Source organism: Aptenodytes patagonicus, chromosome 4, assembly GCF_965638725.1.
Source record: "Aptenodytes patagonicus chromosome 4, bAptPat1.pri.cur, whole genome shotgun sequence".
NCBI lineage: Eukaryota > Metazoa > Chordata > Aves > Sphenisciformes > Spheniscidae > Aptenodytes > Aptenodytes patagonicus.
This window is the reverse complement of record NC_134952.1, coordinates 65,372,892-65,393,659: the sequence shown is the minus strand read 5'-3', so window position 1 is coordinate 65,393,659 and position 20,768 is coordinate 65,372,892. Positions and strand designations below refer to the sequence as shown.

Here is a 20,768-nt window from a genome sequence, read left to right as displayed (position 1 = left end):
CACTGAGCTGGGATTTTCAGTCCTGGCTGAACACTCAACTTGTAGAGTTAACGAGTTCTTGTAACTCCTTGTTTCAGAGAGTTTGTGATGTTTCCTTTAGGAGCTGGTTAGCCATAGAAGAGTAAGTCATTTTCTCTCTCACTTGCTACAAACAGGTGTGAACGGCTGTTTCCATGCCAATGGTTCAACAGTCTGACAGTAGCCCAGGATGTTCAAAATTAAAGCTCAGCACAGTGGCTGCACCGAATGATGGAGCAGAGGGTACAGTGCACAATGAGACTCATATTGCTCCAACATCAAACATCAAGTTCATTAATGCCTACAGGAGCAGCCTCTGGCTTGCCCGGGGCTGAGGAATTTGCATTCCCCTTTCAAGCACCAGTCACAGGCTCCTGCACCTGCTGCCCAGCTTCTGTGCCAAGGCAGCAGCCGCTGACTCCATAGCAATCACTCTGGTGTGTGCTGCCTCTTCTCAGCAAGAAGCTGGCCCACAAGACAACACACAGAGCCCACACTCTGGACGGAGGCTGCATAATGGTATTTCTCCTTTTATTTACACAGGCTTCATTCCAACTGCATAAATAACAAATTCATTTCTAATCCAGGCTAGTAGTCAAACTGTTACAGTGGAGGAGGGAAGGAGAGGTTATTTTTTACAGGTAAGCTAACCCTTTGTTCAACCTCTGGCTTTCCCTAGAATTAAAAATGTAAAAAAGCAGGTTAACGAGGATAGCAAATATTGCATGATGGAAGCTCATTTATGTACCTTATTATCATATCATCCTACCTCCAGAAGATGTGGAAAAGGAATACACAATTTTCCTCAGCTTTTTATATAAACTAAGTCCTGCCTATAAGCCGCAACAATGGGGGAAGGATGTAGAGGGGAAGATGGAAAAGACCTCACTTGATGAAACCTGGGAGGTAAGTCTGTGAACTGCAGAAGCAGTCTCCTCCTTTCAGAGAGTTAGCCTCTTCTTTCTCCTTCACCCTAACTCAGTGAACGGGAGAGGAGGAGAGGAATCCTCTTCCACCGTCAGGGCTTGAGGCCCTGGTGCTGGTGCTCATGGAATATGTAACTCAGTGACTTCCAGCACCTTGTACCAGCAAACAGGCTGTAGTTAAGGACAGTATCACAATATGAAGGCTACTTCAGCATGTTCTTACAGAATTAAAAAATTAAATACTTGCCTGAAAAGGCATGGACAGAACAGAAAAAACAGCTTACTTGAAAACTCAAGAGATGCAGTGCAACAAATGGATATATTTATTCTTATTTCTTTTCTTTTTTAAATAACAGTGGCGAGATAATTGCAAATACCTTTTGTGCCAGTATGTGCTTTTGCTTAGTAATTTTGCGTCCAGGGTGATCTACAGCTACAGTTTCTTTTTTTTCCATTGGGTTCTTCATAGGATAAATAGAGTGACTAAGTATTCAGAGCTACTACAAACTTATTAGGTGTGTAACACAGTGAACTACTTCACATTCATAAACATAATCCATAAAGCAAACACACAGGGAGACTGGTTTTTTTCACAGCTGTAGTTGAGAAGAAGCCTCATCTTTTTTTATTTTTGGCATCTTGCAATTTCAGTCAAAGCAGATTGTGTTCTCCATTGTTACCCTTTCAAAAAAAAAGCAATTATAAAAATGCCTTAATAAAAACATACTTTCATATTTCAACGCAGTTTGTACACCAGTTTCTCAAAGACTATTATAGAAAAGTCAGCTTGTTCAACCTAATATAAGAAGAAGGTCAAGTATGGAAAATTAGAGTCACAAAACTGTATAGTAAAAATAAGAATGTCTGCAGCACATAGTGGTTAGTTGTGAACAACCGAAAGAAAGAAAAAACCTCCCTAGAAGTTGTAAAATAGTCCAAGATACATAGCTACTAAATTTTTGTAGCAGGCGTGTTTTCTACCACAGCCTTTTTATTACTTTATATTTTTTAAATAACTTAGAATAATAATGAGTTTGCCTACCAGCAGCCAACTCAAAAACATAATGGGGAAAAAAACCCCCCACACAGCCACCATTACAACGGTGGGGAGAAACTCTCCCCAGCAGCCAATTTGTTGTGCCCAGTCCTTTCCCTTCTTAGCAATCCCAACCAGGCAAAGTTCCTGGTTATATTCAGCTTATTAGGAATGGAAGTTCTTCAATGCAGACTTGGGTTTCACTGAAAGGAATGGTGATTTTTTCCCCACCGTAACCTACTATCACCTCTGCAGAGTCCTTGTAGCAGCAAGCTGCAGCAAAAGGAAGGGGGAAAATATTCCATCCACGTGTGAAATGATTCATAGGTGGCATCTGAGCTCTTCAAAGGATTCTGTCAGCACTGTCCTCAATCAATACTTAAGCCTGAATCACAGCCGAGCGGACTGTGATTTTATCTCATCTGTCAGATGTGAGAAGCTGCCTGTTTGTTCTTGAGTTAACTTGTTTCATCTTTGCTGACACAATATCACAACTGACTGCACATTTTTCATCACTTTGAATGCCACTCGGTGTACAGAAAAATAAACCAAGCCATGCCCCTTGGTAACCCACATAATGTAGCAATGGCAGAAACAGCAGCCATCTTGTGCACTAGACTCTGCCCAGAAGCGCTGACCTGAAAGGAAGAGGAAAATGTAAATAAGTGAAGACAATCATTAGAATGATGTAAATCTTCTCAGACAACTTCAGAGTGCCTTGAATAAGGATCCTGTGAAACCGAGGTTTGTGTTGTCACAGATTTTCAAGCTCAGAGTCTTTGCCTGTCCATCTTGCCACCCTGTGTAATGCAGAGTGTCTGTGCACTAATGTGAGTAACTCTCCCTTCCTGTCCTCTCCCCAAAATAACTGGGATTAATCAGATGGAACTGTTACATCCCCTTGTGATATCCCAGGAAAGACCAACACAGCCTGAGGAGAATCCTTAGGGTTGTGGTGTACGGTTGTCTCTCTGCAGTGCTGCAGAGTGGATCAGAAGAGTTGGGATGGGTATATCCATGGGTACCTCTAGGTGTTAACGTACCAGCTGCCTGCAGCAGTGACAAGAACACCTGACTAATGGCCAGTTCCTTGGGATATTGGTAGTTCTAAGACTAAAGTGGAGGTATGGCTTAGGGGTGAAAACACAGACTATTTATACACCTGCTTAATTCAGTGTCTCCACCTATGCACCTGATTAGTCTTCTCTGCTGCCGTGAATTCAACTTTAAAAAAAAAAAAGTTGATTGGCAAAGCATGAGCTAGAACACTGCCATAATGGTTCATATATCCTTCCACTACTAGTAAAATGAAAGAGTTGATGAGGCTATGTTCAACCAGCAGTAGAAGAAAGGCCAAACATAGGATTTTGCTTAAATTCATTTTTCCCAGCCTGGACTCTAAATTGTTACCTGGTTTCATGAATGCATTTGCCCCAGAATGATCTCTGTGCAAACCCCATCCCTGTCTGAAAGGCTAGATGCATAAAGGGATGCAACAGCTGCAGAAATGTCTGCCTGGAAACCAGAGTGCTCCATATAGTACTTGTGAGGAAGTAGAGATTTCTTTGAAGTTTAGAAAGTATTTTTTCCTACACTAAATAACACAAGAAATTAAGACACAAAATTACTTATTTTAATTCCCATCCCCTAAGGGAGAGAAGGCTTGAGAGGGTTTAAGATAAAGACTGACTGTTCCCTTTTTTCCAAGAGTCTCACGTTGGAGGGGGGATTTACACCGATGCTGTGCACTATCTGTTGAAACATGTAGCACGCTGTTTGGTTTTAACTGTTTGATGCTTGCTCTGTATCCCATTCTCTTAATTTATTTATGCGGGTAACCTCTGACACAAACCTTAGTGTCTTCCATCTGTCCTTCTCAATGTGATTCTCGGGACTTTCGCTTTCATATGAAGCCAAGTAAAGTGCTGCAATCAGAAGCAAATACAATATGTTAGGCCTACTGGCATTTTAAAACTTGCTCTCCCTGGAAAGTGGACTGTATAAGTTAAACGAAGCAGGCTTGTATTATCCATCCCTCAGATTAGGGCTCCAGAATCCCATTAGGAAGTATAGCATTGCTTATGATTACATCCGGACAATACTAACAAACAGTGCATAAGAACAAAGACTACCCTGAGGGGGAAAAAACAACTAGCGAAAACTCAAAAGCACAAGAGTGGAAGAAAACACTCAAAAGAAAAAACTGAGCCCAGGGACATGGTGCTTTGTAAGCGACCAGCGAAGTCCCCATTTTCTTTCTCAAGCAACACCCTTTAGTGTAAGTCTGTATAAATACACTTCAGATGATATTTACAGGGACCACATATCTAATCCATTTTTTTCATTCCATCTCAGAGAAAAGGATAATGTCAATTCTCACAGACCATGTGCACATAAAATCTTATTTTCTCTCTCATTTGTAAGGGAGAAGCATTTTTTACTTGCCAGACAGAGATGTCACAGGACAAAGTCTTTCTTTACCGTGAGGAAGCAACAACTTAACATGGAGAGAGACTAAGCAGTAGCCAGTGACACCAGACCTGCAGGAAGTCCAGAGCTCCTTACCATCATCACTGAAGACTGGGACAGTGAGCAAGTACTGCAGAATCTTCCGATCCCTTTCAAAAGGACACTCCACTTGCTTCCATGTCATAAATTCACTGACTTGCTTTGCCAATTCCCAAAATTTCTGTCAGAATAGAAAAGAGAAGAGGTGCTATATAATGAACAGTACTATTTACCCTGAACATTTTTTAAAAAGAGAGAGAGAGATCTTGGTTTCAAGTCCATGGCTTGGATTCTCCCTGGCTTTTAAGCTAGAATTGAACGTGATCTGACTCAACAACTCAGCTTCTAACTTTTGCATTTCTGTTTCAAACTGGGATGACTTCCCACTCCTCCACCCTGGTAAAATTGTTGTTATTTATGAATATAAATAGTAGGTTATGATCTGCACTCGGTTTCTTTTCAAGGAGCTGATAACACTCCTTATGCCCAACTTTTCACTTTGATGATGCTCATGCTTGTTTGTTTCACAGTGAAATATTTAGCAATTTTCACATCAAAAGTCTCTAGATGCTTAAAACTGACATTTTGAAATCCAGATGTTCCATTTTAGTTAGTTAATCTGAAATGCTCAATTTTCTTGCTGGAAATTTATCCCAAAAATAAACATTTCCCTTGTAGTGTGTTGATGTCATTCATGGATAAACTCTTTCAATTAAAGTTTAACATGCCTCAAGTGCACGTGGATTCCTTGAGTACAAGGACATTCCAGATCATCACATAATCTAGCTTTAAAACCAGCCTAATTCAGGCCAATGACTACAAGTGCAACGTGCTGTAATTTTGTGCGAGTGACCCAGGATTCTTGAAAGCTGAAAGCACCAGAAAACAAAGATTAGGTAATCCATGCTGTCAGATAACAAGCGTGAAACGGGAGGCAGAAGAACTACTGAAAGACAAGGGACTTAAAACTCTTTCACTGCTGCTCTATCACATGTTTCTTCAGAAACAATCTGTGACTTACATGTATGAAAATACTGCATATATATCTTGACAAAGGATGAACTCACCTTTTACATGTGGAATTCAAAAAGAAGCTCTAAAATACTAATTTGAATGATTTTGTCGTTACGTATAATAAACCTCTGAGTTGAAATGTTTAGATGAATTTGAGCACTGGAAAAAAGTTCTGACTTTTTTCCCCACTATTGTGAATATTGAAAGGGTTTCTATAAACATTCCATCTTCAATAAAACTGCTTTTTCCTGACTGCCTACCAGCTCCTGTGCGAAGTAACAGATACACTCAAACTCCAGACTAGTTGTGCTCTCCCAGAATGCAGTGGAAGCTGAACCATGATCTGCTTCAGTTTTCTGTTAAAGGGGCTGACCCTGTATCAATACCCCACTCAGTGCTCTACTTACTTCAAAATTGACATGACCATTTGGAAGACGATTGGCACAACCCTCATTGAGGAAGTAAATATCTTTGATCAAGAGGCTGAAGAAAGGTATCACGATCTAAGGAAAGAACAACATTATTCTCAGTCTGGTCCTGAATCAAAACATAATGCTCTACAGAGAAAAATAAAAGGAAGTCAGGTGGTACAAAAGGTAAGCAAAATACCAAAGGACTAAGATCTGTATGAGATCTCTCTCTTTCACTACACAAATATTTTGCATTCGCTACATTTTAAAATACATGATGTTTCTCTATAAAGAAAGTCCTCCCTTGGATGGTAAGCTAATCCCCATAGTTTTATTTCCAGCTTTGTGCCAAACTGCTTCCATTACTTCGAACTCTTCTTGGCATGTAGCTCCCTCAAGGTCACAATTAAAATACCTGTTGGCACTCCACTGCTTGTCAACTGTGGCTATGAGGCATGTTTAGAACAACAATATGCCTAACTCATTTCATTTCTATGTCATATCCCTCTTGTTTTCACTTTCTCATTCTTCCTTGCAGATTCCAGAACATAAGAGCTCAGAGGTGCCTACTTCTTACATGTAATTCCTGCAGGGTATCTCTCAGTGCAGCTCTCCCTCTTGACAGGGACTTGCCTGCTAAATGAGCAGAGATGCATGTTAAAGCACAGCATGGAACATTTGGGGCTAGCAGCACAAATGGCTTTCGAATTACAATTCCCTGAGCTCATGCAGGAAACTGAACCTTGGCACTGACTGGCTGTCCTGGTTTCAGCTGGGATAGAGTGAGTTTTCTTCTTAGTAGCTGGTATAGTGCTGTGTTTTGGATTTAGGGTGAGAATAATGTTGATAACACACCAATGTTTTAGTTGTTGCTAAGTAGTGCTTACACTAGTCAAGGACTTTTCAGCTTCTCACACTCTACTGACTGAGAAGGCTGGAGGTGCACAAGAAGCTGGGAGGGGGCACAGCCAGGCTGGCTGACCCAAACTGGCCAAAGGGATATTCCATACCATGTGACGTCATGCTCAGTACATAAACTGGGGGAAAGCTGGCCGGGGGGGCCACTGCTCGGGGACTGGCTGAGCATCGGTCGGCAGGTGGTGAGCAATTGCATTGTGCATCACTTGCTTTGCATATTCTTCTTATTATTATTACTATTATTAGTAGTAGCAGTATTTAATTTTATTTCAATTATTAAACTGTTTTTATCTCAACCCACGAGTTTTCTCACTTTCACTCTTCTGATTCTCTCCCCCATCCCACCAGGGCGGGGGGAGTGAGTGAGCGGCTGTGTGGTGCTCAGTTGCCGACTGAGGTTAAACCACAACAGTCCTTTTTGGCGCCCAACGTGGGGCACGAAGGGTTTAAGATAATAATAGATTAACCAGAGCTCATTAAGGAATTTATATCTGTTAACAGTTGCAGGTCACAATATTGATTCATCTGTTCTCGATATTAGTTTATCTGATCTGCATCATGCTCTCTTTTTTGCCGTACATGTTAAAGATTGGTGTTGGTTTTTGCAGTTTGCTGTGGTCTGTAGTGATTAGTGATGTTTTGCCTGGGAGGTTTGTTATTAAAACACTGACCTTGAGCTTAATCTGGTATTTGAGCCTTGTACTGAAGTCATAACTGTTCTTCGGGTACCACTTCATGGAGACAATTAGCAATTATAGTTCTTCCTCTGAGAGGCTTTTTATGGAGGAAATACAGAATGGCAGCATCGCTACCTTCTTCTGTGATGTTTCCTCCTTCATTACAGTAACTTTTCAGTATTTTGAACATCCTTGGGTAGTTAAGATACTTCTATTGGTACTTCTTTGGAATATTGTTTCGGTTTTGTCTGAAGTTAATAAGCAATTTAAGAATATCATCCAGAGATCTGCCCCAAGGCTGGAAAGGTATGAGTGGCAGGGTGTGTGGGATAAGATGGGCAAGTACCTAGGCCAATGGGCAGCCCCAGTGTTTTGGAACTTCACCCCTGAGCAAGTGCAGAATCCTAAAAAGTTAGTAGAACATTTGGACAAAGTATGCTGTCACCCTGGCAACTCCAGAGAGATGCAGATCATTGCAATGTGCTGGGGCCTGGCCCATGCCTACCGAGCCCTGTTCAACACTATTCAGTACCCTCAAAGGGAAGAGAAGGTCTCTGGATCTGACAGTAAAACGACAGGCCCTGCGACCACTCCAACCCCGGCAACAGGCCCTGTAGCCACTTCAACCCCAGCGACAGGCCCTGTGGCTGAACCAAAGAACCAACCTATGCCGGTATCAGTCAGCCCCGTACACAAGAAGAAATCTTGGAAGCGGAAGTCGGCTCGTTTAGTAAGGGAGGAAGAAGCTTCTTCTAAAAGGGGGCTGGAGGAAGCAGTGTACGAGACAGACTACCCTGGAGAAGGGCCATCACGAGAACAGCAGGATGAGAGCCGGCCACTGATCAGGGAGGCAGAATAGGAAGAACTCATAAACGAGGCAGTGACCACTCGATCTCTATCCCTGAGTGAGCTGCGAGATATACGAAAAGATTTCAGCCGTCGTCCAGGCGAACATATTGTCAGCTGGCTGCTCCGATGCTGGGATAATGGGGCCAGTAGCCTGGAATTAGAGGGTAAAGAAGCCAAGCAGCTGGGATCCCTTTCTAGGGAAGGGGGCATTGACAAAGTGATTGGAAAAGGGACACGAGTCCTCAGCCTTTGGAGGCGACTCCTGTCAGGCATGAAGGAAAGGTATCCCTTCAATGAAGATGTTATATGTCACCCAGGCAAGTGGACCACCATGGAGAAGGGTATCCAGTACCTGAGGGAATTAGCTGTGCTGGAGGTGATTTATGGTGACCTGAACAATAAGCAGCTATCCAAAGATCCAGATGAAGTCAAGTGCACGTGCCCCATGTGGCGGAAGTTTGTAAGGAGCGCACCATCGTCATATGCCAACTCATTGGCAGTGATGACCTGGAAAGACAGAGAGGGACAAACGGTGGATGAATTGGCTGATCAACTCTGGCAATACGAAGAAAGTCTCTCTTCCTCCCTCATCTCAGCCATGGAGAAACTGTCCAGGAAGGTCCAGCAACTTGAAGAGGATAGGTCCTATTCCCCACCTGTACGGACCAGTATCTCGGCTACTAGGAGTCAGCGTTCTTTTGCTCAAGAGAGATATAAAGGGTACACACCACGGGGCACCCTATGGTTTTACCTGCGTGACCACAGAGAGGACATGAGGAAGTGGGATGGAAAACCCACCTCGGCCCTAGAGGCACAGGTACGTGAGTTGCAAGGGAAAACAATCACAAAAGGGAGTTCATCCAGAAAAATTGCTGCTCCAGTTTCCAGCGGGCAGTTCCCCAGCAGAGTAGAAGTGCCGATCTTACTTCTGATCTTAATGAAGAGACTTCTGACTGATATTGAAAGGAAATGAGAAACGAATACTATGACGAAGACTAGAGGGACCCTGCCTCCAGCCAGGTGGAGGAAAGGGACAACCGGGTTTACTGGACTGTGTGGATTTGGTGGCCTGGCACATCAGACCCACAGAAGTATAAGGCTCTAGTAGACACCGGTGCGCAGTGTACCCTAATGCCATCAAGCTATATAGGGGCAGAACCCATCTGTATTTCTGGGGTGACGGGGGGATCCCAACAGCTAACCCTATTGGAAGCCAAAGTAAGTCTAACTGGGAATGGGTGGCAAAAGCACCCCGTTGTGACTGGCCCAGATGCTCTGTGCATCCTTGGCATAGACTACCTCAGAAAAGGGTATTTCAAGGACCCAAAAGGGTACCAGTGGGCTTTTGGTATAGCTGCCTTGGAGATGGAAGAAATTAAACAGCTGTCTACCTTGCCTGGCCCCTCGGAGGACCCCTCTGTTGTGGGGCTGCTGAAGGTCGAAGACCAACAGGTGCCAATCGCTACCACCACGGTGCACCAGTGGCAATATCGCACCAACTAAGACTCCCCGATTCCCATCCATAAGCTGATTCATCGACAGGAGAGCCAAGGAGTGATCAGCAAGACTCGCTCACCCTTTAACAGTCCCATATGGCCAGTGCGGAAGTCTAATGGAGAGTGGAGACTAACAGTAGACTATCATGGCCTGAACGATGTCACACCACCACTGAGTGCTGCTGTGCCGGACATGCTAGAACTTCAATACGAACTGGAATCAAAGGCAGCCAAGTGGTATGCCACAGTTGATATTGCTAATGCGTTTTTCTCAATCCCTTTGGCAGCAGAGTGCAGGCCACAGTTTGCTTTCCCTTGGAGGGGTGTCCAGTACACCTGGAACCGACTGCCCAGGGGTGGAAACACAGCCCTACCATTTGCCATGGACTGATCCAGACTGCACTGGAACAGGGTGAGGCTCCGGAACACTTGCAATACATTGATGACACCATTGTGTGGGGCAACACAGCAGGAGAAGTTTTTGAAAAAGGGAAAGAAATAGTCCAAATCCTGCTGAAAGTCAGTTTTGCCATAAAACAAAGTAAAGTCAAGGGACCTGCACAGGAGATCCAGTTTTTAGGAATAAAATGGCAAGATGGACGTTGTCAAATCCCAATGGATGTGATCAACAAAATAACAGCCATGTCTCCACCAACTAGCAAAAAGGAAACACAAGCTTTCTTAGGCGTCATGGGTTTTTGGAGAATGCATATTCCAAATTACAGTCTGATTGTAAACCCTCTCTATCAAGTGACCCAGAAGAAGAACGATTTCAAATGGGGCCCTGAGCAACGACAAGATTTTGAACAAATTAAAGAGGAGATAGTTCATGCAGTAGCCCTGGGGCCAGTCCGGGCAGGACAAGATATAAAAAATGTGCTCTGCACCACAGTCAGGGAGAATGGCCCTACCTGGAGCCTCTGGCAGAAAGCACCAGGGGAGACTCGAGGTCGACCCCTAGGGTTTTGGAGTCAGGGATACAGAGGATCTGGGGCCCGTTATACTCCAACTGAAAAAGAGATACTGGCAGCATATGAAGGGGTTCAAGCTGCTTCAGAAGTGATCAGCACTGAAGCACAGCTCCTCCTGGCACCCCGACTGCCGGTGCTAGGCTGGATGTTCAAAGGGAGAATCCCCTGTACACATCTTGCAACTGATGCTACGTGGAGTAAGTTGGTCGCACTGATCACACAACGGGCTCGAATAGGAAACCCCAGTCGCCCAGGAATCCTGGAAGTGATCATGGATTGGCCAGAAGGCAAAGATTTTGGAGTATCACCAGAGGAGGAGGTGACACGTGCTGAGGAGGCTCCAATGTATAATGAACTACCAGAAAATGAGAAACAATATGCTTTGTTCACTGATGGGTCCTGTCATATTGTGGGAAAGTATCAGAGGTGGAAAGCTGCTGTATGGAGTCCCATGCGACAAGTTGTAGAAACTGCTGAAGGAGAAAGCGAATCGAGCCAATTTGCAGAAGTAAAGGCCATCCAGCTGGCTTTAGACATTGCTGACCAAGAAAAGTGGCCAGTGCTCTATCTCTATACTGACTCATAGATGTAACCACCCCGTGAGGGTGGTTACAGCAACTGAAGCGGAGCAATTGGCAGCGCAAAGGCAAACCCATCTGGGCTGCCGCATTGTGGCAAGATATTGCTGCCCAGGTAGAGAACCTGGTTGCAAATGTCTGTCATGTAGATGCTCACATACCTAAGAGTCAGGCCACTGCAGAACATCAAAACAACCAGCAGGTGGATCAGGCTGCTAAGATTGAAGTGGCTCAGGTGGATCTGGACAGGCAACATAAGGGTGGAATTATTTATAGCTTTGTAGGCCCATGACACCTCAGGCCATCAAGGAAGAGATGCAACATACAGATGGGCTCGTGATCGAGGGGTGGACTTGACCATGGACACTATTGCACAGGTTATCCATGAATGTGAAACATGCGCTGCGATCAAGCAAGCTAAGCGGTTAAAGCCTCTCTGGTATGCAGGACGATGGCTGAAATATAAATATGGGGAGGCCTGGCAGATTGATTATATCACACTCCCACAAACCTGCCAAGGCAAGCGCCACGTGCTTACAACGGTGGAGGCAACCACCGGATGGCTGGAAACATATCCCGTGCCCCATGCCACTGCCCGGAACACTATCCTGGGCCTTGAAAAGCAAGTCCTATGGCGACATGGCACCCCAGAAAGAATTGAGTCAGACAACGGGACTCATTTCCGAAACAACCTCATAGACACCTGGGCCAAAGAGCATGGCATTGAGTGGGTGTATCACATCCCCTATCATGCACCAGCCTCTGGGAAAATCGAACAATACAACGGACTGTTAAAGACTACGCTGAGAGCAATGGGTGGTGGGACATTCAAACAGTGGGACACACATTTAGCAAAGGCCACCTGGTTAGTCAACACTAGGGGATCTGCCAAACGAACTGGCCCTGCCCAGTCACAACTTTTACGTACTGTAGATGGAAATAAAGTCCCTGTAGTGCACATAAAAAATATGTTGGGGAAGACAGTTTGGGTTATTCCTGCCTCGGGCAAAGGCAAACCCATCCGTGGGATTGCTTGTGCTCAAGGACCTGGGTGCACTTGGTGGATAATGCGGAAGGATGGGGAAGTCTGATGTGTACCTCAAGGGGATTTGATTTTGGGTGAGAATAGCCAATGATCTGAATTATGTGATGTTAAGTGCTACATAATATTATATGCCATACTAATAATATTACAATAAGAATCACCCAGATTAATGAAGAATGAACTTCGATGAAACCGAGAAAAGCACAGTGATGATGAAACCAGAACTGACTTCAACATGAAACAATCCAACACTGCGTACAATCTCCACCTTTCCTGCCCTGAAAGATTATTATGACAGGTGGAGCCCAAAGTCATGGACTAAATGAACTCAACGAACATTTTAGAGGGATGGCCCATAGACTAAGGGAATGATATCTGTGTGTATATATATCAAAAAACAGGAAAAGGCGTGGTGATTAATGGGAATGTATTGGAAAGTGGGGGACCTGGGCATGACGTAGATGGTATAGAATAAGGGGTGGACACTGTCCTAGTTTCAGCTGGGATAGAGTTAATTTTCTTCCTAGTAGCTGGTACAGTGCTGTGTTTTGGATTTAGGGTGAGAATAATGTTGATAACACACCGATGTTTTAGTTGTTGCTAGGTAGTGCTTACACTAGTCAAGGACTTTTCAGCTTCTCACACTCTACCGACTGAGAAGGCTGGAGGTGCACAAGAAGCTGGGAAGGGGCACAGCCAGGCCGGCTGACCCAAACTGGCCAAAGGGATATTCCATACTATGTGACATCATGCTCGGTACATAAACTGGGGGAAAGCTGGCCAGGGGGGGCTGCTGCTCGGGGACTGGCTGGGCATCGGTCGGCAGGTGGTGAACTGCATTGTGCATCACTTGCTTTGTATATTCCTATTATTATTATTACTATTAGTAGCAGTATTTTATTTTATTTCAATTATTAAACTGTTTTTATCTCAACCCACGAGTTTTCTCACTTTCACTCTTCCAATTCTCTCCCCCATCCCACCAGGGCTGGGGGGAGTGAGTGAGCGGCTGCGTGGTGCTCAGTTGCCGACTGAGGTTAAACCACGACACTGGCTAAAATGAGGCATTTCCTGCCAACTGAACAAATCAAAGTATTTTTCTTTGGAGAATGCTGGAACATTCTTATATTCTTAAAATGTTTGCATTTTAATTTGCATCCTACAAAAATTTTCACAGCTGCACATCCTTGTTGCAACTGGGGATAAAACAAATATCACTTATCGCTATTTCCATGGAAGACTTCGCTGCACCATTTCAACATCTTTAAGTTCTTTCCCTGAAGTCTTAAAACTCACTTTTCTCTGAAAAGAACTAAGCGTCTTACATTTAAACTTCTGGTACTTTGAATGATATGTGAACAGATCCTTAGGACTCAGAAAAAAATCCCTGTTTTTATTTACATGTGTATAACAACAATATAGACCAGAAGACTGCACATGGAATTGCTTCATTCTGCCTAATAGTTTATTCTATGAGCACCAAGATCAGGCTTATTAAACACAGCATGAAGTCCTAATATTATAAGCAGTTGATGAGCAACTGCTTCTAAGTGGGGAGCAGCTAGGAAGCTATTTGGCTCCTTTCCACAAGAACTACAACTGAGATTCTGCATTAATGTGTGACCAAATCCAGTTTATTTCTCAAAAACTAATTTATTTTAAAGAGCAAAGAAAGATGCCACCTCTATTAATGCATAGTTCACAGCCACTCTTGAATCTGTGAGGCGGATTTTAACCCACTGCATTACACAAACACCTGATTCATCTCACCATTTCCACTAAAAAACTCCAGAGTATATTTAAAGCTCATCCAAAGACTGTACAGAGGAAGGGGACTCCACAGAATCTAGACAGAAGGTCTGTCTAGATCTGAGTTTTAGAATACCTTTTCTGAGTAAATTTTAAAGCTTTTCCACCCTAAACCATAAACCACTTAAAATTGAGCACAAGTAGCAGCTATAAGAACAAACTACTAGCAACCTCATTTCAGTCCTTAGCCTTTCCATCTGTATTACTGGTTTGCAAGATGAAGTTCTCTGGCAAAAAAGAAATGAGCTGAGGTAATGTACTCATTTTATTTAAATAATCAAAGCAATCACTTAATGTTTGCAGCCTTGACTCAGCACCAAACTGAACTGGCGGCCCTAAGACAGTCATTTTCACTGAGCCACCTGGTTTCCTCAAATATTCCATTTACTTTCTTGGTAGCTTACAGGTAATCTTTAGACATTCCCAGTAAAGAGGGATTCAGTTTTGAGGCTTTTTATTCTTTTTAAAAGCCCACCAGGGGTAGAGTTGCTGATAAGCAGAATCCCAAGACAAAAGCTTACCATGCAACTTAACAAGCACATTTCATTTTTGCCCACTGCCAAGTCATTTGTAAACATACCTTCTCTCTGTTGCTATGAGCTGTCAAGGACCTTTGAGTGGCTCCACGCAGAGCAGTTCGGTAATTATAAAAATTGCTAGAAGGGTCCATCTGATGCTACAAGGCATGAAAAAATGTAAATAATGAGCCAGTGTCATCACCACACACAATTCTTTTTCACTTGAGCAACTATTTTAAAAAGCAAGAGGTTTGCTGAACAGCACCACAAATACAGCCTTTTAGAGGACTGCAGTATTTCTTTATCTGTTCATTTGATCAGAAGAGAACCTTGTTTTAAAAAATGTTCACTCAGCACAACAAGGGATCCAATACAAGTCAGGGGCAGGAAAGCAAAGGCAGGCTTCATAGACCTTTCTCTCTCCACAAAGAAGGTAGCTCAGGTTTAATTCAAAAGCCAAAATCATGACACTAGGACAACAATGGGTCTTGGCACTAATGTTCTGCTCTTCCTAGTATGCAGGTTTCTCAGAGCTGATTCAGTTGCAATGGCAAAGCAAGATCAGACACCTAAAGCTGTTAGTGCCCCCACCTCATTGCTCCAAGACTGACTGCTGCACCTCAATGACTAGGATGACTGCATGGCTCACAAAGCACATCCTTAACCAGCAAACAGGGCTGTAATCTTAAGGGCAACTTCCTGAGCAGCCACCCTTGACACAAGGAAGGCTATTTCCCACCCAAGGGTGGGGAAGGAAGTGTGAGGTGGCTACAGCCATCCAGTTTTAATCTGTTGTCATAACACAAGTCAAATCTCCTGATGATATTAATAAACATTTCATGCGTGCGTCTGTGGCAGGTGCACCTGCCCTGACAAAGACTGGGGGCATTAAGACTGCTGCGTCCTTATTTTCGTGCCTTTAAGGTGGCGAGTGCTGACCGTCATGTACATGCTTTGGGCCAGTAATTATGGTCACGTACACCTCGGGCAAGGGGTAAGAAAGTCAAGGCCCTCAGCCAATTAGAGTTGACCACAGATCAGACTCGACTAGGGTGTAAATGGAGACCCGCCGGAGGGCAAGTTGAGTCCGTCCTCCTCCAAGCAGCAGGTCTGCAGTCAGGGACTCTCCCTTTGGGTCAGGACGCTGCCCAAGGAAACTCCTCGAGGTTGAGAGCCCTCATCTGATAGGTGAGTGATTGTGCACATTTTGGATCCTCATTTCTAAAGCCAGCTGTGCAGTATTAATCCCTCATACACCATCCTGAACCTGTGGTTTACTGATGTTGCCAGAGTGTTGACATCTCATTTCTAGTTAGTTTTCTGCTAAACAATTTTGGTTAAAATAAAGTTTATTTTTGAATCTGTCACCTACCTAATTTGATTATGTGAGCCTCCGCGACAGCGTCAAGTACAAAACATTACATTTTCTTTATCTTACTGATAAATAACCTGAATTAACTGATTGCCATTTACAGCAGGATAATTAACTTGTTGGTAAATAATCTGTTGGGTAAATCACAAACTCATACACTGCTGCACCTACATGATCTTTGACAAAGGTCTCTATTACCTGAAGGTAATTGGCAATCAATTCATTCAAGACAAATTTCTCTGAAAGGGCAAGGCAGCCGCATTACAGCTCAACTTGATTTTCAAAGGCAGAACTGCATTAGGTCAATCCACATCATCCCTCTCAAATACATCTCCCTTTCAAGAGGTTACCTACTTTTTTTTTTTTTTTTTTTAAATAATTCTTAGGAGGTGGGTTTGGGAATTAAAAAAAAAAATTACTTCAATTTCCTTCTTCCAAATCAAAAAAGCACAAGCCGGATGAACAATTCTTATTACATCTGCTAGAATTTCCATTAACAGCACAAACATACTAAATTAAACATGTCATAATGAAGCCAAACTTGGATTTTAGAGCAGTTAAAAGTAAAATGCTATTAACAGCCCCACGTCCACATATTGGCCAAACTTACCTCAAGAATATCAAATTTGGCTGTCTTCACTTTTGCCCAAGTTTTCTTTAACCGAGACACAGGACTCATGTTCATGCCAGCTTGATATACGAGAGAGAAATTGTTGGAGTATTTAAAAAAAAAAATCTTTCAAGTAGCTAAGGCTAGTAAGTATTTCAAAAGCAAAGGAGCTATTAACAATAACAAGTATTTTCAACAGAGCTACTCAGAAATCAGACTCATCATCTTCTTGAAATTCCAACGTTAAAAACAACTTCGGAAACAAAATCAACGTCTCTTACAGAATGAAAGCTCTAAAAAAATGCTATGACATTATTTAATGTGGTTTTGATAAAACATGAATATACAGTAGAAAAGCGCAAATGAGTTTTCTCAACACTGTCTCTTACATATTTCATTGAAAACTACACGTATCTATGAAGTTTTCACATTGCAAATTAAAAAAAAAATATTCCCAGTATTTTCCTATCAGATATAAAAAAGGTGTGGAATTTTTAAAACACTAGGATATTTATGGTGTGATAGAAACGATGGAAGACACCAATCCTCCATATTACAGGGAGAGTTTCCATTCCAATTTAGCGCTAAAGTTGGTTTCAAAAAGTGGAGATTTAGATCTCTGAACAGTTGCAATGAAAACTGTTTTTCTGCAGTTTACACTATGACAGTAAATAATTTCTTACACACACAACACTACAATAACGTTGAGCAATTCTCCACCACTTACTTCCCCTCCCAACTTCACACTGCTGAGCATGCTAAGCAGCAGACTTCTGTATAAAGAACCACGCTTCCTTTATCCAGATTCAAACAGGGACAAAACGTCTCAGGATACATACTTACAAATGATAGCCATTAAGGAGTTGAAGTTGCCAATGTTAAAACATTCCCGTGCCACATCAATGAAATATTCTATCACTCTTGCTCTGTGCTTCTTCTTCACAGGCTGCAAGAGATGCCATCGGAGTGTTACACTCAGCAGGAAACAGAGCACTCTGACCCAGCCCCAAAAGAAACACCCCCCCTGTTAAAAGTCTTTTCCAAATGTACCACAACTTCACACTATGCTTTACATGTAGAGGAAGCCACACCATTGTGTTCAAAAGCCCTCAGGACAGCAAAGACAACCCAGATACCGGGCAGGTAGAGAGCAAGGACAACAGGTAAGGAGGGTCTGCCAAGAAGAAGGGTACGAAGAACAGTAGAGCAGAGAAGGGGGTCAGCACAGAGAAGAGAAGAGAAAAGATGCCTCCATTCACAAGGGGCATTCACAGAAGAGAAGGGCAGGCCAGATGCACTCCTGTGCCAAGAAGGACTAACCCAGCATAATATGTCACATGAACGAGGCCGAGGCACGACTATGATGCTGAAAACACAGAACTTATTTCCTCTTCAGCCCTGTGCTGACTTAATCCACACGTGAAAAAGTACAGAGCTGAGAGAATGCAAAGTCAAAGGGCACACTGAAGGGGCACCAAACCTGAACAGACTTCACAGTTTTAGACAACTACACTAAACAAAACCTTTTAGCAGAAAAAGTCCTTGCTCACCATACAGATTTCTGTTGCAACCAAGTAACTGAGCCTGTTAAACCATTCCACATAGGCTTCCAGGTTCTGGGTCTTCTTTCGATCTCTGTAGCAGCTCTGCAAACAGAAGAAAAATAGCAACGTCTATTGTAATCTTCATCTTTTCCCTGAGAGACACCTTTTGGCTTTCCGCCTTGCCATCCTCAAACACTGTCAGGTAACCAGGAATAACTCAATTACCCAAAGTGACAAAAAACTTAGAGGAAAAGCAGCAGTGATAGTATTTGAGCATGTATAACTTCTTCCTGAGCTGTTGGCTCAGTAAAGCACTCAAGCAGGCATGCGGAATCCGTCACCTACTGGAAGTCCTACCGGGATGCTTTAAGGACTTAGGATAGACTTATGCAAACAATCAAAGCTAAGTATCTGCTTAAAGCTTCCTTGAATATTAGCACTGTTTCAGTCCTCACTCCTGTCCCATTAATATAGTAGAGACAACATTATGCCCTCTGCAAGTGCAGAAAGATAACAGGGGCCAGCCCACTCCACTGGCACATTATGTTCAGTTGTTGACACCAAATTAACATACTGCATCCTAACTTTGGGAGATCAGCTCTCCCATTTTGATTGGATTCTCCCTTTCCTAACCAGTGTTGTTTTTTCTGTAGGGTCTTGGAACAATTCCCACACCACATCTCAGGGTTGCCTAAAAAGGGGTAGGCAGCAGTTTTAGTGATCTCTACCTACAAAATGATTTTCAGAGACTGTCTGACTGAACATCAGATTGTAAACTTGAGTCGTTCTGTTTGTCAGTTTTAGGGAGGACTGTAATTCAAGTTTTAACTGCCTGACTTTGGCACAGTTTATTTACAGAGCATAAGTCATCTTGAAATCAGCACTCAAGGAGATGACACCTCTAGCACAGTTAGCTAAAAACACTGCGTCTTTGCCCTTCATCTCACATGGATCTAGAGCTCACTGGTCCCTTTTTGTGACGTGCGCTCTACCTGCAAATTGCCCCACTTGCCAGTTTGCTGCAAAGAGTTCAGTTTACTGAAAGGAAGAACAGATGTTGAAAATTAGCTTTTTCCAGCTGTAGACCACATAGGTGGCCTGGAGAAAACATTCACAGGATTAAGTTATGCCTTAGCTTAAATCAGAAAAAACAGCAAATGTATTAATTTAAGTCAATTTTTTGGCTGAGTTCTGGAGCTCCAGGAGTTGTCCTCCAGAAAGAAAAAGTATCAACAAAATTTTTAAGAGGAATATTAAAGCATTTTCACTATAAAGCTTGTTTCTGCAGGTCCTCATTTATTGCTGGACCTCACTTCCAGCTCATGGGGCACCTGAGCTCCAGAGTGTTAAATGCCACATTTCAGAGCTGCTCCAGATCTGCTCCAATTACCTTGTCATTATCCAAAGGATCCTTTTGCACAAATGCCTGGACAAATTCTTCTGGTCCAATATAATTGAGTCTCTCCTAAATAAAGCACATAAGCAGCCAAGTCATATCCTATGTTAACCTGCATTTCAAAGAGAGGGGAAGGATGAAATCATACTTGAAATATAACAACTCACAAGCTCTATGTGTGTCAGCTGCTGAGCTAACGCATAGGGATCATTGCAGACTGTGATTATGTCCCTCTGGATGGACTGGGGCTTGGTCTTTAGAACCGTGAGGCGATCTGTGGATGTGGCATTAATTTTTGCAAGTACTTCCTCATACTGGCTAACAGTGGCAAGCTTCCGAATCAGGTTCTGGAGGAGCTGTTGTACGTTCTTCCGATACATCTGTCATGACATGAAACAATTGGGAGACATTTTCAAAATGTGAGAAGATAGCATTAAAGTCTGCATGACACCAAAACAGATTGATGCTGATACGTGTATTTGTTGTCAACTTAAGATATGCTCTACTATGTGAGTTTCGAATATTGGCATTTCATCAGACCAACAGGAATCCAGCTGAGGATTTAAACACTGATTGTCTCACAGATTCAATAGTGACCTGGTTAGCTCAAGGAACAGCAGAGAAGCCATGCACAATCTACTGCATGAAAAGTACCACCAATCACCGAACAAAATACAAGAAATGAAAATACTCTATCTTCTCCTGCTTAAGACCACAAAAAAACCAATATATGGTCATTCAATGATGAAAAAAGGGCCTGCTTCTCTCTGGAGTAAATCAAGACCAGTTTCACTGAAGTCAGAATTAAAACTTGCAGTAAATCTGAGAAAAAGGAGAAGATAATAAAAACATCTCTCTTTTCTTTCACCTTGCAGGCCTTTCCGTGTGGTGCTATAAGTTAACAGGAGTGACAAATTTAAGTAGGAGCAGGACTTGACTCTTAAGTAGACAGGTCTGTGTAACTGACCCCAAAGTGGTTACTCTTCCAAATTCCAGATATCATCCTAAAGCCATTAAAGCAAAACCTAAGTGGCTGAAAAAAGGAGCATCCAAAACCTATTGGCAGCACAGTA

The 20,768-nt window shown here is 42.9% G+C and overlaps 1 protein-coding gene across 4 annotated transcripts in view; it reads right to left on the bottom strand.

The window, feature by feature from the left end:
* Positions 1-1,244: 1,244 nt before the first annotated feature.
* Positions 1,245-20,768, bottom strand: part of RASGEF1B (RasGEF domain family member 1B) — a 147,930-nt gene continuing 128,406 nt past the window's right edge. For 2 of the 4 annotated variants that reach the window (XM_076336971.1, XM_076336970.1), the window contains exons 5-14: positions 19,863-20,075; positions 19,690-19,764; positions 18,306-18,401; positions 17,599-17,701; positions 16,756-16,835; positions 14,836-14,931; positions 5,910-6,005; positions 4,546-4,669; positions 3,833-3,905; positions 1,245-2,618 (exon numbers count right to left, since the gene is read on the bottom strand). In XM_076336971.1, coding sequence (XP_076193086.1) covers positions 2,594-2,618; positions 3,833-3,905; positions 4,546-4,669; positions 5,910-6,005; positions 14,836-14,931; positions 16,756-16,835; positions 17,599-17,701; positions 18,306-18,401; positions 19,690-19,764; positions 19,863-20,075 — 981 coding nt within the window. In that variant the 3' untranslated portion in view covers positions 1,245-2,593. Of the gene's footprint in view, positions 2,619-3,832; positions 3,906-4,545; positions 4,670-5,909; positions 6,006-6,473; positions 6,549-14,835; positions 14,932-16,755; positions 16,836-17,598; positions 17,702-18,305; positions 18,402-19,689; positions 19,765-19,862; positions 20,076-20,768 lie in introns of those variants that run through there. The other 2 variants (XM_076336968.1, XM_076336969.1) reach the window with 2 other exon arrangements.